Source organism: Scyliorhinus canicula, chromosome 8, assembly GCF_902713615.1.
Source record: "Scyliorhinus canicula chromosome 8, sScyCan1.1, whole genome shotgun sequence".
Lineage (NCBI taxonomy): Eukaryota > Metazoa > Chordata > Chondrichthyes > Carcharhiniformes > Scyliorhinidae > Scyliorhinus > Scyliorhinus canicula.
The window spans coordinates 97138718-97155347 of record NC_052153.1 but is presented as its reverse complement, the minus strand read 5'-3'; the positions used below and the strand labels follow the sequence as shown (position 1 = coordinate 97155347).

Here is a 16630-nt window from a genome sequence, read left to right as displayed (position 1 = left end):
TCCCTCACTGTATGGAGGAGTAGCAGTGTGTATCTCTCACTGTACAGTGGAGGAGCAGTGTGGATCCCTCACTGTACAGCGATGTAGCAGTGTGGATCCCTCACTGTATGGAGGAGTAGCAGTGTGTATCTCTCACTGTACAGTGGAGGAGCAGTGCGCATCTTTCACTGGATCGAGGAGGGGCTGTATGGATCTCGCACTATATTGAGGAGTAGTAGTGTGGATCTCTCAATGTATTGAGGAGGAGAGTGGGTGTCCCTCCATGCATTGAGGACAAGAGGTGGATAACCCTCTGTACGGAGGAGGAGCTATGTGTATCCCACACTGTATGGAGGAGGGGCAGTGTAGATCCCTTACTCTATGGAGGAGGAGCAGTGTGAAACCCTCACTGTATTGAAGGCAGGGGTTAGTATGGATCCTTCACTGCATTGAGGTGAGGTGGTTGGACCCATCACTGCATTGAAGAGGGGCAGTATGGAACCCTCACTGAACAGTGGAGGAGCAGTGTCGATCTCTCACTGTACAGTGGAGGAGCAGTGTGGATCCCTCACTGTACAGTGGAGGAGCAGTGTCGATCACTCACTGTATAGTGGAGGAGCAGTGTGGATCCCTCACTGTACAGTGGAGGAGCAGTGTGGATCCCTCACTGTACAGTGGAGGAGCAGTGTGGATCCCTCATTGTACAGTGGAGGAGCAGTGTGGATCCCTCACTGTACAGTGGAAGAGCAGTGTGGATCCCTCACTGTACAGTGGAGGAGCAGTGTGGATCCCTCACTGTACAGTGGAAGAGCAGTGTGGATCCCTCACTGTACAGTGGAGGAGCAGTGTTGATCCCTCACTGTACAGTGGAGGAGCAGTGTGGATCCCTCACTGTACAGTGGAGGAGCAGCGTGGATCCCTCACTGAACAGTGGAGGAGCAGTGTCGATCTCTCACTGTACAGTGGAGGAGCAGTGTGGATCCCTCACTGTACAGTGGAGGAGCAGTGTCGATCACTCACTGTATAGTGGAGGAGCAGTGTGGATCCCTCACTGTACAGTGGAGGAGCAGTGTGGATCCCTCACTGTACAGTGGAGGAGCAGTGTGGATCCCTCATTGTACAGTGGAGGAGCAGTGTGGATCCCTCACTGTACAGTGGAAGAGCAGTGTGGATCCCTCACTGTACAGTGGAGGAGCAGTGTGGATCCCTCACTGTACAGTGGAAGAGCAGTGTGGATCCCTCACTGTACAGTGGAGGAGCAGTGTTGATCCCTCACTGTACAGTGGAGGAGCAGTGTTGATCCCTCACTGTACAGTGGAGGGGCAGTGTGGATCCCTCACTGCACAGTGGAGGAGCAGTGTGGATCCCTCACTGTACAGTAGAGGAGCAGTGTGGATCCCTCACTGTACAGTGGAGGAGCAGTGTGGATCCCTCACTGTACAGTGGAGGAGCAGTGTGGAACCCTCACTGTACAGTGGAGGAGCAGTGTGGATCCCTCACTGTACAGTGGAGGAGCAGTGTTGATCCCTCACTGTACAATGAAGGAGCAGTGTGTATCTCTCACTGTACAGTGGAGGAGCAGTGTTAGAGATAGAGAAATACAGCACAGAACAGGCCCTTCGGCCCACGATGTTGCGCCGAACTTTTGTCCTAGGTTAATCATAGAATTTTGGACAATTTGTCATGGCCAATCCACCCACCCTGCACATCTTTGGACTGTGGGAGGAAACCGGAGTACCCGGAGGAAACCCACGCAGTCACGGGGAGGATGTGCAGACTCCACACAGACAGTGACCCAAGTCGAAATCGAACTTGGGACCCTGGAGCTGTGAAGCAATTGTGCTATCCACAATGCTACCGTGCTGCCCTTAAGAAGTTAACCTACACTCCCTTATTCTACCCTAATCCAAGTACCTATCCAATAGCCGCTTGAAGGTCCATAAATTTTCCGACTCAACTACTACCACAGGCAGTGCATTCCATGCCCCCACTACTCTCTGGGTAAAGAACCTACCTCTGACATCCCCTCTATATCTTCCACCATTTATCTTAAATTTATGTCCCCTTGTAATGGTGTGTTCCACCCGGGGAAAAAGTCTCTGACTGTCTACTCTATCTATTCCCCTGATCATCTTATAAACCTCTATCAAGTCGCCCCTCATCCTTCTCCGTTCTAATGAGAAAAGGCCTAACACCCTCAATCTTTCCTCGTATGACCTACTCTCCATTCCAGGCAACATCCTGGTAAATCTCCTTTGCACCTTTTCCAAAGCTTCCACATCCTTCCTAAAATGAGGTGACCAGAACTGCACACAGTACTCCAAATGTGGCCTGACCAAGGTTTTGTACAGCTGCATCATCACCTCACGGCTCTTAAATTCAATCCCTCTGCTAATGAACGCGAGCACACCATAGGCCTTCTTCACAGCTCTATCCACTTGAGTGGCAACTTTCAAAGAACAATGAACATAGACCCCAAGATCTCTCTGCTCCTCCACATTGCCAAGAACCCTACCATTAACCCTGTATTCCGCATTCAGATTTGTCCTTCCAAAATGGACAACCTCACACTTGTCAGGGTTAAACTCCATCTGCCACTTCTCAGCCCAGCTCTGCATTCTATCTATGTCTCTTTGAAGCCGACAACAGCCCTCCTCACTATCCACAACTCCACCAATCTTCGTATCATCTGCAAATTTACTGACCCACCCTTCAACTCCCTCATCCAAGTCGTTAATGAAAATCACAAACAGCAGAGGACCCAGAACTGATCCCTGCGGTACGCCACTGATAACTGGGCTCCAGGCTGAATATTTGCCATCCACCACAACTCTCTGTCTTCTATCGGTTAGCCAGTTTGTTATCCAACTGGCCAAATTTCCCACTATCCCATGCCTCCTTACTTTCTGCATAAGCCTACCATGGGGAACCTTATCAAATGCCTTACTAAAATCCATGTCCACTACATCCACTGCCTTACCTTCATCCACATGCTTGGTCACCTCCTCAAAGAATGCAATAAGACTTGTAAGGCAAGACCTACCCCTCACAAATCCGTGCTGACTATCCCTAATCAAGCAATGCCTTTCCAGATGTTGATCCCTCACTGTACAATGGAGGAGCAGTGTTGATCACTCACTGTACAATGAAGGAGCAGTGTGAATCCCTCACTGTACATTGGGGGAGCAGTGTCGATCTCTCACTGTACAGTGGAGGAGCAGTGTGGATCCCTCACTGTACAGTGGAGGAGCAGTGTCGATCACTCACTGTATAGTGGAGGAGCAGTGTGGATCCCTCACTGTACAGTGGAGGAGCAGTGTGGATCCCTCACTGTACAGTGGAGGAGCAGTGTGGATCCCTCATTGTACAGTGGAGGAGCAGTGTGGATCCCTCACTGTACAGTGGAAGAGCAGTGTGGATCCCTCACTGTACAGTGGAGGAGCAGTGTGGATCCCTCACTGTACAGTGGAAGAGCAGTGTAGATCCCTCACTGTACAGTGGAGGAGCAGTGTTGATCCCTCACTGTACAGTGGAGGAGCAGTGTTGATCCCTCACTGTACAGTGGAGGGGCAGTGTGGATCCCTCACTGCACAGTGGAGGAGCAGTGTGGATCCCTCACTGTACAGTAGAGGAGCAGTGTGGATCCCTCACTGTACAGTGGAGGAGCAGTGTGGATCCCTCACTGTACAGTGGAGGAGCAGTGTGGAACCCTCACTGTACAGTGGAGGAGCAGTGTGGATCCCTCACTGTACAGTGGAGGAGCAGTGTTGATCCCTCACTGTACAATGAAGGAGCAGTGTGTATCTCTCACTGTACAGTGGAGGAGCAGTGTTAGAGATAGAGAAATACAGCACAGAACAGGCCCTTCGGCCCACGATGTTGCGCCGAACTTTTGTCCTAGGTTAATCATAGAATTTTGGACAATTTGTCATGGCCAATCCACCCACCCTGCACATCTTTGGACTGTGGGAGGAAACCGGAGTACCCGGAGGAAACCCACGCAGTCACGGGGAGGATGTGCAGACTCCACACAGACAGTGACCCAAGTCGAAATCGAACTTGGGACCCTGGAGCTGTGAAGCAATTGTGCTATCCACAATGCTACCGTGCTGCCCTTAAGAAGTTAACCTACACTCCCTTATTCTACCCTAATCCAAGTACCTATCCAATAGCCGCTTGAAGGTCCATAAATTTTCCGACTCAACTACTACCACAGGCAGTGCATTCCATGCCCCCACTACTCTCTGGGTAAAGAACCTACCTCTGACATCCCCTCTATATCTTCCACCATTTATCTTAAATTTATGTCCCCTTGTAATGGTGTGTTCCACCCGGGGAAAAAGTCTCTGACTGTCTACTCTATCTATTCCCCTGATCATCTTATAAACCTCTATCAAGTCGCCCCTCATCCTTCTCCGTTCTAATGAGAAAAGGCCTAACACCCTCAATCTTTCCTCGTATGACCTACTCTCCATTCCAGGCAACATCCTGGTAAATCTCCTTTGCACCTTTTCCAAAGCTTCCACATCCTTCCTAAAATGAGGTGACCAGAACTGCACACAGTACTCCAAATTTGGCCTGACCAAGGTTTTGTACAGCTGCATCATCACCTCACGGCTCTTAAATTCAATCCCTCTGCTAATGAACGCGAGCACACCATAGGCCTTCTTCACAGCTCTATCCACTTGAGTGGCAACTTTCAAAGAACAATGAACATAGACCCCAAGATCTCTCTGCTCCTCCACATTGCCAAGAACCCTACCATTAACCCTGTATTCCGCATTCAGATTTGTCCTTCCAAAATGGACAACCTCACACTTGTCAGGGTTAAACTCCATCTGCCACTTCTCAGCCCAGCTCTGCATTCTATCTATGTCTCTTTGAAGCCGACAACAGCCCTCCTCACTATCCACAACTCCACCAATCTTCGTATCATCTGCAAATTTACTGACCCACCCTTCAACTCCCTCATCCAAGTCGTTAATGAAAATCACAAACAGCAGAGGACCCAGAACTGATCCCTGCGGTACGCCACTGATAACTGGGCTCCAGGCTGAATATTTGCCATCCACCACAACTCTCTGTCTTCTATCGGTTAGCCAGTTTGTTATCCAACTGGCCAAATTTCCCACTATCCCATGCCTCCTTACTTTCTGCATAAGCCTACCATGGGGAACCTTATCAAATGCCTTACTAAAATCCATGTCCACTACATCCACTGCCTTACCTTCATCCACATGCTTGGTCACCTCCTCAAAGAATTCAATAAGACTTGTAAGGCAAGACCTACCCCTCACAAATCCGTGCTGACTATCCCTAATCAAGCAATGCCTTTCCAGATGTTGATCCCTCACTGTACAATGGAGGAGCAGTGTTGATCACTCACTGTACAATGAAGGAGCAGTGTGAATCCCTCACTGTACAGTGGAGGAGCAGTATGGACCCCTCACTGTACAGAGTTGGAGCAGTGTGGACGCCTCACTGTACAGTGGAGGAGTAGTATGGACCCCTCACTGTACAGAGTTGGAGCAGTGTGGATCCCTCACTGTACAGTGGAGGAGCAGTATGGACCCCTCACTGTACAGAGTTGGAGCAGTGTGGATGCCTCACTGTACAGTGGAGGAGTAGTATGGACCCCTCACTGTACAGAGTTGGAGCAGTGTGGATCCTTCACTGTACAGTGGAGGAGTAGTATGGACCCCTCACTGTACAGAGTTGGAGCAGTGTGGACGCCTCACTGTACAGTGGAGGAGCAGTGTGGATCCCTCACTCTACAGAGTTGGAGCAGTGTGGATCCTTCACTGTACAGAGTTGGAGCAGTGTGGATGCCTCACTGTACAGTGGAGGAGTAGTATGGACCCCTCACTGTACAGAGTTGGAGCAGTGTGGACGCCTCACTGTATGGATGAGGAGCTCTTTGGTCCCTCATTATATGGAGGGGCTGCAGTGTAGATCCCTCACTGTATTGAGGAGGAGCAGTGTGAAACCCGCACTGTATTTAGGGAGGTACTGTCAATCTCTCATTGCTTTGAGGGGGTAGTGTCGATCATTCACTGTATTGAAGAGGTGCAGTGTGGATCACTCACTGTACAGTGGAGGAGCAGTGTGGATCCTTCACTGTACAGTGGAGGAGCAGCATGGATCCTTCGCTGTACAGTGGAGGAGCACCGTGGATCCCTCACTGTACAGTGGAGGAGCAGTGTGGATCCCTCACTGTACAGTGGAGGAGCAGTGTGGATCCCTCACTGTACAGTGGAGGAGCAGTGTGGATCCCTCACTGTACATTGGAGGAGCAGTGTGGATCCCTCACTGTACAGTGGAGGAGCAGTGTGGATCCCTCACTGTACAGTGGAGGAGCAGTGTGGATCCCTCACTGTACATTGGAGGAGCAGTGTGGATCCCTCACTGTACAGTGGAGGAGCACCGTGGATCCCTCACTGTACAGTGGAGGAGCAGTGTGGATCCCTCACTGTACAGTGGAGGAGCAGTGTGGATCCCTCACTGTACAGTGGAGGAGCAGTGTGGATCCCTCACTGTACATTGGAGGAGCAGTGTGGATCCCTCACTGTACAGTGGAGGAAGAGTGTGGATCCCTCATTGTACAGTGGAGGAGCAGTGTGGATCCCTCACTGTACATTGGGGGAGCAGTGTGGATCCCTCACTGTACAGTGGAGGAGCAGTGTGGATCCCTCACTGTACAGTGGAGGAGCAGTGTGGATCCCTCACTGTACAGTGGAGGAAGAGTGTGGATCCCTCACTGTACAGTGGAGGAGCAGTGTGGATCCCTCACTGTACAGTGGAGGAAGAGTGTGGATCCCTCACTGTACAGTGGGGGAGCAGTGTGGATCCCTCACTGTACAGTGGAGGAGCAGTGTGGATCCCTCACTGTACAGTGGAGGAGCAGTGTGGATCCCTCACTGTACAGTGGAGGAGCAGTGTGGATCCCTCATTGTACATTGGAGGAGCAGTGTGGATCCCTCACTGTACATTGGGGGAGCAGTGTGGATCCCTCACTGTACATTGGAGGAGCAGTGTGGATTCCTCACTGTAGAGTGGAGGAGCAGTGTGGATCCCTCACTGTATGGAGGAGGAGCAGTGTGGATCCCTCACTGTACAGTGGAGGAGCAGTGTGGATCCCTCACTGTATGGAGGAGGAGCAGTGTGGATCCCTCACTGTACAGTGGAGGAGCTGTGTGGATCCCTCACTGTACAGTGGAGGAGCAGCGTGGATCCCTCACTGTATAGTGGAGGAGCACCGTGGATCCCTCACTGTACAGTGGAGGAAGAGTGTGGATCCCTCACTGTACATTAGAGGAGCTGTGTGGATCCCTCACTGTACAATGAAGGAGTAGTGTGGATTCCTCACTGTACATTGGAGGAGCAAACAAACAAAGAACAAAGAAAAGTACAGCACAGGAACAGGCCCTTCGGCCCTCCAAGCCTGCGCTAACCATGCTGCCAATCTAAACTAAAATCATCTACAATTCCGGGATCCGTATCCCTCTATTCCCATCCTATTCATGTATTTGTCAAGATTCCCTTTAAACGTCACTATTGTCCCTGCTTCCACCACCTCCTCCGGCAGCGAGTTCCAGGCACCCACTACCCTCTGTGTGAAAAACTTACCTCGTACACCTCCTCTAAACCTTGCCCCTCGCACCTTAAACCTATGCCCCCTAGTAATTGACCCCTCTACCCTGAGAAAAAGTCTCTGACTATCCACTCTGTTTATGCCCCTCATAATTTTGTTTGAATCCCTCACTGTACAGTGGAGGAGAAGTGTGGATCCCTCACTGTATAGTGGAGAAGCAGTGTGGATCCCTCACTGTAAAGTGTAGGAGCGGTGTGGATTCCTCACTGTAGAGTGGAGGAGCAGTGTGGATCCCTCACTGTATGGAGGAGGAGGTGTGTGGATCGCTCACTGAATGGAGTGGGAGCTGTGTGGATCTCTCACTGTACATTGGAGGAGAAGCACGGATCCCTCACTGTAAAGTGGAGGAGCAGTGCGGATCCCTCACTGTAAAGTGGAGGAGCAGTGCGGATCCCTCACTGTGCAGTGGAGGAGCAGTGTGGATTCCCTCACTGTACAGTGGAGGAGCAGTGTGGATTCCCTCACTGTACAGTGGGGGAGCACTATAGATCCCTCACTGTACAGAGGAGGAGCAGTGTGGACCCCTCACTGTAAAGTGGAGGAGCAGTGTGGATTCCTCACTGTATAGTGGAGAAGCAGTGTTTCATAGAATTTACAGTGCAGAAGGAGGCCATTCGGCCCATCATGTCTGCACCGGCTCTTGGAAAGAGAACCCTACCCAAGGTCAACTCCTCCACCCTATCCCCATAACTCAGTAACCCCACCCAACACTAAGGGCAATTTTGGACACTAAGGGCAATTTATCATGGCCAATCCACCTAACCTGCACATCTTTGGACTGTGGGAGGAAACCGGAGCACCCGGAGGAAACCCACGCACACACGGGGAGGATGTGCAGACTCCGCACAGACAGTGACCCAAGCCGGAATCGGACCTGGGACCCTGGAGCTGTGAAGCAATTGTGCTATCCACAATGCTACCGTGCTGCCCTAGTGTGGATCCCTCACTGTACAGTGGAGAAGCAGTGTGGATCCCTCACTGTCAAGTGGAGGAGCAGTGTGGATTCCTCACTGTAAAGTGGAGGAGCAGTGTGGATCCCTCACAGTATGGAGGAGGAGGTGTGTGGATCGCTCACTGAATGGAGTGGGAGCTGTGTGGATCTCTCACTGTACATTGGAGGAGCAGTGTGGATTCCCTACTGTACAGTGGAGGGGCAGTGTGGATTCCCCACTGTACAGGGAGGGGCAGTGTGGATTCCTCACTGTACAGTGGAAGGGCAGTGTGGATCCCTCACTGTATGGAGGAGGAGCAGCGTGGATTCAGCACTGTACAGTGGAGGAGCAGTGTAGATTCCTCACTGTACAGTGAAGGAGCAGTGTGGATTCAGCACTGTACAGTGGAGGAGCAGTGTGGATTCCTCACTGCACAGTGGAGGAGTAGTGTAGAACCCTCACTGTAAGGAGGAAGAACAGTATAGATCACTCACTGCATTGAGGAGGAGCAATTGGATCACTCACTGTATTGGGGAGGAGCAGTGTGGATCCCTCACTGTATTGAGGAGGACCAGTGTGGATCCCTCACTGTATTGAGGAGGACCAGTGTAGATCATTCACTGTATTGGGGAGGAGCAGTGTGGATCCCTCACTGTACCGTGGAGGAACAGTGTGGATTCCTCACTGTGAAGTGGAGGAATAGTGTGGATTTCTCACTGTACAGTGGACGAACAGTGTGGATCCCTCACTGTACAGTGGAGTAGTGTGGAACCCTCACTGTATGGAGGAGGGGCAGTGTGGACCTCTCACTGCAAAGTGGAGTAGTGTGGAACCCTCACTGTATGGAGGAGGGGCAGTGTGGACCTCTCACTGTACATTGGGGGAACAGTGTAGATCCCTCACTGCACAGAGGAGGAGCAGTGTGGATCCCTCACTGTATTGTGGAGGAGCTATGTGGATCCCTCACTGTACATTGGAGGAGTAGTATGGATCCCTCACTGTGAAGTGGAGGAGCAGTGTGGATCCCTCACTGTAAAGTGGAGGAGCAGTGTGGATCCCTCACTGTACAGTGGAGGAGCAGTGTGGATCCCTCACTGTACAGTGGAGGAGCAGTGTGGATCCCTCACTGTACATTGGAGGAGCAGTGTGTATCCTTCACTGTACAGTGGAGGAGCATTGTAGATCCCTCATTGTACAGTGGAGGAGCAGTGTGGATCCCTCACTGTACAGTGTAGGAGCGGTGTGGATCCCTCACTGTACATTGGGGGAGCAGTGTGGATCCCTCACTGTAAAGTGGAGGAGCAATGTGGATCCCTCACTGTACATTGGAGGAGTAGTGTGGATCCTTCACTGTACAGAGGAGGAGCAGTGTGGATCCCTCACTGTACATTGGAGGAGCAGTGTGGATCCCTCATTGTACAGTGGAGGAGCAGTGTGGATCCCTCACTGTACAGTGGAGGAGCATTGTAGATCCCTCATTGTACAGTGGAGGAGCAGTGTGGATCCCTCACTGTACAGTGGAGGAGCAGTGTGTATCCTTCACTGTACAGTGGAGGAGCATTGTAGATCCCTCATTGTACAGTGGAGGAGCAGTGTGGATCCCTCACTGTACAGTGTAGGAGCGGTGTGGATCCCTCATTGTACAGTGGAGGAGCAGTGTGGATCCCTCACTGTGCAGTGGAGGAGCAGTGTGTATCCTTTACTGTACAGTGGAGGAGCATTGTGGATCCCTCCTTGTACAGTGGAGGAGCAGTGTGGATCCCTCACTATGCAGTGTAGGAGCGGTGTGGATCCCTCATTGTACAGTGGAGGAGCAGTGTGGATCCCTCACTGTAAAGTGGAGGAGCAGTGTGAATCCTTCACTGTACAGTGGAGGAGCGCTGTAGATCTCTCACTATAAGGGGCAACACTTAGAATTTCTCACAGTACTGTTAGAAATAGTCTTTCCAACAATTATCTGCCTATTTTGTGCTAAATTTTAATTTTCTTTGCCAATGTAATCTTTTAACAAAGAATAAAGCTGTTATTAATAACAGGAAGTAATTTACTTAGCTTGAGTCTCTACAGGTCTGACTGAGTTAATTTATTTTCAATTCAAATCAGCGCTGGAAATATTCTGTAGTTTCATTCCAGGTATGAGAAATTATTTGAAAGGTTGAAAGCATATATTTACTAGTTACATTATATTTGATGCTTAATTTAGGTGTGCTTTCTTTTTTTCTGCCTTTTGGCCCTGGAAATTTTCAGAATCTTCTGCAACATATATTTTGCAAAGTCTCCTTCTGGCAAAGGGAGGAAACATTTTATTTCATCAGATTGTAATGCCAGTTGACTGTTTTAATGGTACTGTCATACTGCAAGTACCAATTTGGATTAATACCAGTTTAGAACAGTGTTCAACCGAGTTCGCTGAAATTTTAATATTTGTAAAATGCCAGTGGGTCAGTTGTCTCTTTGCCAACATTAAACAATTTAAAAATGAGGTTAAGAAGTATCTAGGGGACAAATTGCCTTGGAATTATTAAAAAACTTTATTTGCAGCAGTTATAGTATACTGCAGCTAACATGGGACTGAAGGACTCGAGCAATTCTCACTCCGTTGCCAGAATTCAGTTGAATTTACTGCACCCCTGAGTAACATAGTTACATTAATGTGACAAATTATCGAGTATAATTGATCGACAAGCCTAAAATTACAGAAACATTAAATATCTTGGTGCCAAAGAAAGTGGAAGTATACTGTTAACCATTGCAACTACAGCACTAAACATGTAACTCCAAGTATCTTGTAAGTTAGATGCTAAACTCTGCCATGGAGATCTCCTATTCTGGGATAACTGCTTGTTTGTGGATCCATACTGCGAGAAATTCAATGTTCCTCCATATAGTAAGGTTATCCACACCGCTCCTCCTCTATATAGTAAGGGATCCAAAAATAAACTGCTGAAGCTACAAAAGAATTGAAAACCTATTTTTCACACTACTCACTGATATCTCTGTTATTGCCAATAGAATCACCAAAAGGATAGTCCGGGTTTCTGTTCTCTAAGTAACCTCAGCAGTCAGGGTAGTGGGGGCCACAACAATTTCTGGAGTTGTAGATGCGCAGTATCCAAATCATCTACGCTGAAAAGTGCATTTGACCGTAATTTTAGCAACACAAAATTGGATTCCACTGTGATGACCCTCAAAGTGAACAGTTCTACTCATGATAACCATCTATGCTGACATATGAAGAAAGATCACTTCCACGGGAAGTAGTGCATATGGATTCATGCATTTACAAGAAAACAACTGTCTACAGCAGATTAAAAGGGAAGAAAAGTAGCCCAAATGGAAAATGCAAAAATATGAATTACCCTAGGTAAATGTGCATTTTTGGAAACAGCTTGTTAATAATTTTCTTATAACTGTCTATTTATATAACTAAATATACTTTCTTTCTAACACAGCTGTTCAAGGATTAGTGAAGTTTAAACCTGTACTGGGAGTAACAGACAAGATAATTTTGTTTCTGGTTCTGAAAAGCTTGAGATTAGAATAATTTGGCTAAAAATAAACACTGCGTGAAAACATTCTTACATTATTAGAAAATTCCCACAGTGTTTATTTCAAGGATAGATAAGAACATTAATTTAACATGATTAATGAGCATAAATAAAACCTTACCCACAGGGATGGTGCGTCCTTGGATTTTGTCAGCCCAGCCAGCATAGTAACGCAGTGTTTTAATTGAACCATCTAAGTCAACAAAGTATGCATGAAGGAAGAGTTTTCCAGAGTCAATAGATTCTATTGTCTTAAATAAAAAGAAAAAATTGGCAGTCAGTGATATTAGTTCTCATGAACAACAGTTAAATCAACTCTAACTTTCCAAGAGAGCCAGCAGCTTTCTCCAATAATTGAGGAGCTAAAAATTCATCTTAATTTAAGAATATCTAAACGTACAAACGGTGTAACGACTTTTATTAAATAACCTATTACAATGACCTTTAGTGTAATTGTAACATTCTGTGAATCATGTCACACATTATTTTGTGATAATCACATCACAGGACCTGAGCCCTTTGAGTGTCAGATCAAAATAGTTGATAAATGTGGAATTTCTTCTCATTGATATTAAGGTAACAATAAAAACTGCAATGAAACTGGCGTCAGTAACCCTCGATAAGAAATTAGGACAACACATTTTCCATCTTTTCTTGCCATTTAAGTATGTCCTCCTGTTAATTAGTTGAAGGTACTGCAGTAAACAGGAAGTGAAGGGGGATGGGGAGAATGGAGAGCAACGGAGTATTGTCTGGATGCCAACAATACAGATGTCAATAGTGCCCAATGATCTTTGCGAATCACAATGTATTTGTACAGTAGCTTTCCTCAGGAATGAAGTGAGTGCGAGTTGGAGGGAGCTCAAATCTCCAACTCTTCCTCCATTCCACAAACTCAACAACGCCAACTTGTGATTAGATAGTGCATTGAATTTAGTAAAACAGCTCAAGGCACAAATTCCCATCCTTGTTTTAAAATCCCTCCATGGCCTTGCCCCTCCCTAACTCGTCTCCTCCATTCCTACTATCTCTGTGATATCTGCACACCTCCAATTCTGGCCTGCTCAACATCCCCAATTTAAATTGTTCTACCAATGTCTGGCATAATTTCAGTTATGCTTAGAATTCGTTCCTGAACAATCCTGCCTCTCTTTCCTCCTTTGAGGAACTCCTTAAAACCTATCTCCTTGACTAAGGTTTTGGTCATGAGCCTTAATCATAAATCCCTACAGTGCACAAGGAGGCCATTCAGCCCATCGAGTCTACACAGATCCAATCCATGCTTGCTTTTTTTTATTAGCCCACATTTGTCCATGCGAATACAAATTTTCTCCTGATTTATTGCTTCTAGAAGTTTTCTCACCATTGAAGATCGACTCACTGGCCTGTATTTGCTGGGTTTATCTTTGCACACTTTTTTGAACAAGGGTGTAACGTTTGCAATTCTCCATTCCTCTTGCACCAACTCTGAACATAAGTAAAACTGAAAATTTATCATCAGTGACTTTATTAATAAGTCAAATTTTAGTAATATGTCAAACAGCCAAACTCAAAAATACTGAACAAAGACAGACAGCTGGGGCAAGTCTGGGCTTAACAGAACATCGGAATGTAATCAGCCGCATTCAACTGGATCAATTGTTGTGAATTGCCCAGATGAAGCCAGACTCTCTGGCACTTATACAACCTTATATGGAATAAGGTTAAGTGCAGACAATGCACCTGAGGATGGACATCTGGGGGGAGTTCCTGGTGTCCTGCAGAGTTGCAATTGGCAACTCCATTGCATGTTGCGACTGCTGCCAGTCACCTGATTGGCTGAGGGCTAGAGAAGCTTCTGGAAGGGCGCAAAGGGGACATCCAGAGACCCTCCCCAGCGAAGACTTGACACAGAGGCAGCGGAAAAGACTTAACAGTGGACCAGAGGACAGATGGAAGCAGCGTGTGAGATTCACCTTCACAGATGAAGTCCCTGAGACGACTGGGACTCAGAGGATTGGACCTGAAGCTTGACCAGTTCATCGGCACAGTTAGTATCAAGAATATTGGCCATATTCTAGTTTGGATAATGTGGGGGGATAACAGTTTGATTGTGCTTTAAATAAACTTGGGTTGAATTGTTAACTTATGTTTGTCCTTTGTTCATCTCGCAGATAAGGGGACCTGTGTAAAATGTTTGAAAAATAAACTGGTCGAAGTGTCTGAACTTTACAGATAACACTTGGATACATCTCATCCAATCTTGGTGCCTTATCCACTTATAGACAGCCTATCCAATAACTGCTCCTTATCAATTATAAACTCTTATAGTGTCTGAATTATCTCCTCTTTCACTGTGGCCTGGTAAAGACAGATCCAAAGTATTCATTTAATACTTCAGCTGTGACCTCTGCCTCCATAAATTCCTTTTTTGGTCCCTAATTGGCCCTATTACTCCTTTTACCATCCTTTACTATTTGTGTGCCTATAGTACACTTTAGAATTCTCTTTATGTTGACTGCCAGTCTCTCTTCATACTCTCTTTTTTGCCTCGCTAATTCTCTTTTGAACCTTCTGAATTCAGCCTGGTTCTTCAATATATTTTCCACCTGACACCTGTCATAAGCACACTTTTTCTTCTTTATCTTAAATTCTATCCCTTTTGTCATCCAGGAGCTCTGGATTTGTTTACCCAACCTTTCCATTTTGAGGGACTATACTTTGAGTGTGCCTAAACTATCTCTTATTTGCAGGCTACCTTTGCTAACCATTGGGCTACCCATTGCTCAGCTATCATTTTTCGTGACAATTAATTCCAGACCAGTTCTTACGCTATTGAAGTTAGCTTTCCCCCTCTGGGGAAGATGGGACCTGTACAAGTTGTACGGGTTGCACCTAAATAGAGCCTTCATTGAATTTCTTGTGGGTCATTTGGCTAATGCTATTGTGACTGGTTTAAACTAACTTGGCAGGGATGTGATAACCAAGAAATAATATCAGAGAGGAATGTCAAAGTGCACAGAATGCTGGGAGAGGTGGGTAGCTGTAGAATAAGGAATAGTTAATAGGTGGGGGTCAGAGTAAGTGAGAAAGTAATAAAGTCTAAACCAGGGTTCTGTGCATGTGAATGTGTGGTTTGTGCTAAATAAAATCGTTGAGTTACAGGCGCAAATTTAAATATGATGTTGTGGCTCAAAGAAGGTCAGGACTGGATGTTAAATATTCCTGGACAGGTATTGAGGAAATATAGGAACATCACTGCCCCTTTTCTGGTTCCTCAATGAATTCTCATCCCTTTTCTGGTCCCTCTCACTGAATCCTTTTCATTTTTTTGGTTTCTCATTGAATCCTTGCCCCTTTTCTGGTTCCTGTTCTACTCACTCCCACAGGGAGTCGAACGGTTGAATGAAAAGTGCAGGAGAAGTGGCCAGGAACAACTCCAGGCATTCCGAAAAATGAGGTGTCAACCTGGTAAAGCTACAACTTCACTACTTGTGTGACAAACAGCATAAGCAGCAAGTAATAGACAGAGCTAAACGATTCCACAACCAGATCTAAGCTCTGCAGTCCTGCCACATCCAGCCCTGGATGGTGATGGAAAATTAAACAGCTCACTGGAGGAGGAGGATCCACAAGTATTCCTGTCCTCAATGATGGAGGATCTCAGCACATATGTGCAAAGGACAAGGCTGAGGCATTCGCAATAATCTTCAGCCAGAAGCGCCGAATGGATGATCCATCTCAGTCTCCTCCAGAAGTCCCCAGCATCACACATGTCAGTCTTCAGCCAATACGATTCACTCCACGTGATACCAAGAAACGGCTGAAGGCACTGGATACTGCAAAGGCTATGGGTCCTGATAATATTCCAGCAATAGTACTGAAGACTTGTGCTCCAAAACTTGCCACACCCCTAGCTAAGATGTCCCAGAACAGCTTGTCATGTGAGAGTGCCTTTAAGAAATGAATGTTTATGAATGGGTGTGTATATAAATATCTGTAGTGAGAGTACCTTTAAGAAATGGGTGTTTATTACTGCAGTGATGTCAGAGTGTGGGTGGAGCTGGGCTGTCTGTCAGCCTTTTACTTTCGTATTAGGCTGTTTGCTGCAGGGTGTGTTTTAGTTTTGTTTTCAGAGCTGGATAGCTGCAGTCGCAGCTAGAAGGGGTATTAGTCTCTCTCTGTAATCTAACGACTGTAAATCGATCCTTTGGTGATTTAAAACTAATAACTGCTCTCAGTAGTGACTTTAACCAGATGTGCTTCTGTTAAAAGTTCTTTTTTAAGTCTTATGGATGTTAAAAGGACAGCTTAAGGATTACTTAGTGTTGTATTCTTTGGGGGTTGTGTTTGAATTAATGGTTGCTAAGATGTTCACTGTATGTTTTAAAAAGGTTAACTTGAGTTCATAGAATAAACATTGTTTTGCTTTCAAAAATACTTTTCCATTTCCGCTGTACCACACCTGTAGAGTGGGCCGTGTGTTCCACATACCGCAATCTATTAAAAGTTGTGGGTCAGGTGAACTCAATGATACACTT

At 46.8% G+C, this 16630-nt stretch overlaps 1 protein-coding gene across 5 annotated transcripts in view; it reads right to left on the bottom strand.

The window, feature by feature from the left end:
- LOC119970402 (retinal dehydrogenase 1-like) overlaps positions 1 to 16630 on the bottom strand; it is a 177140-nt gene that overhangs the window by 69081 nt on the left and 91429 nt on the right. For all 5 annotated transcript variants that reach the window (XM_038804964.1, XM_038804963.1, XM_038804965.1 and 2 more), the window contains one exon: positions 12232 to 12361. In XM_038804964.1, the coding sequence (XP_038660892.1) occupies positions 12232 to 12361 (130 nt within the window). The remainder of the gene's footprint in view (positions 1 to 12231; positions 12362 to 16630) is intronic.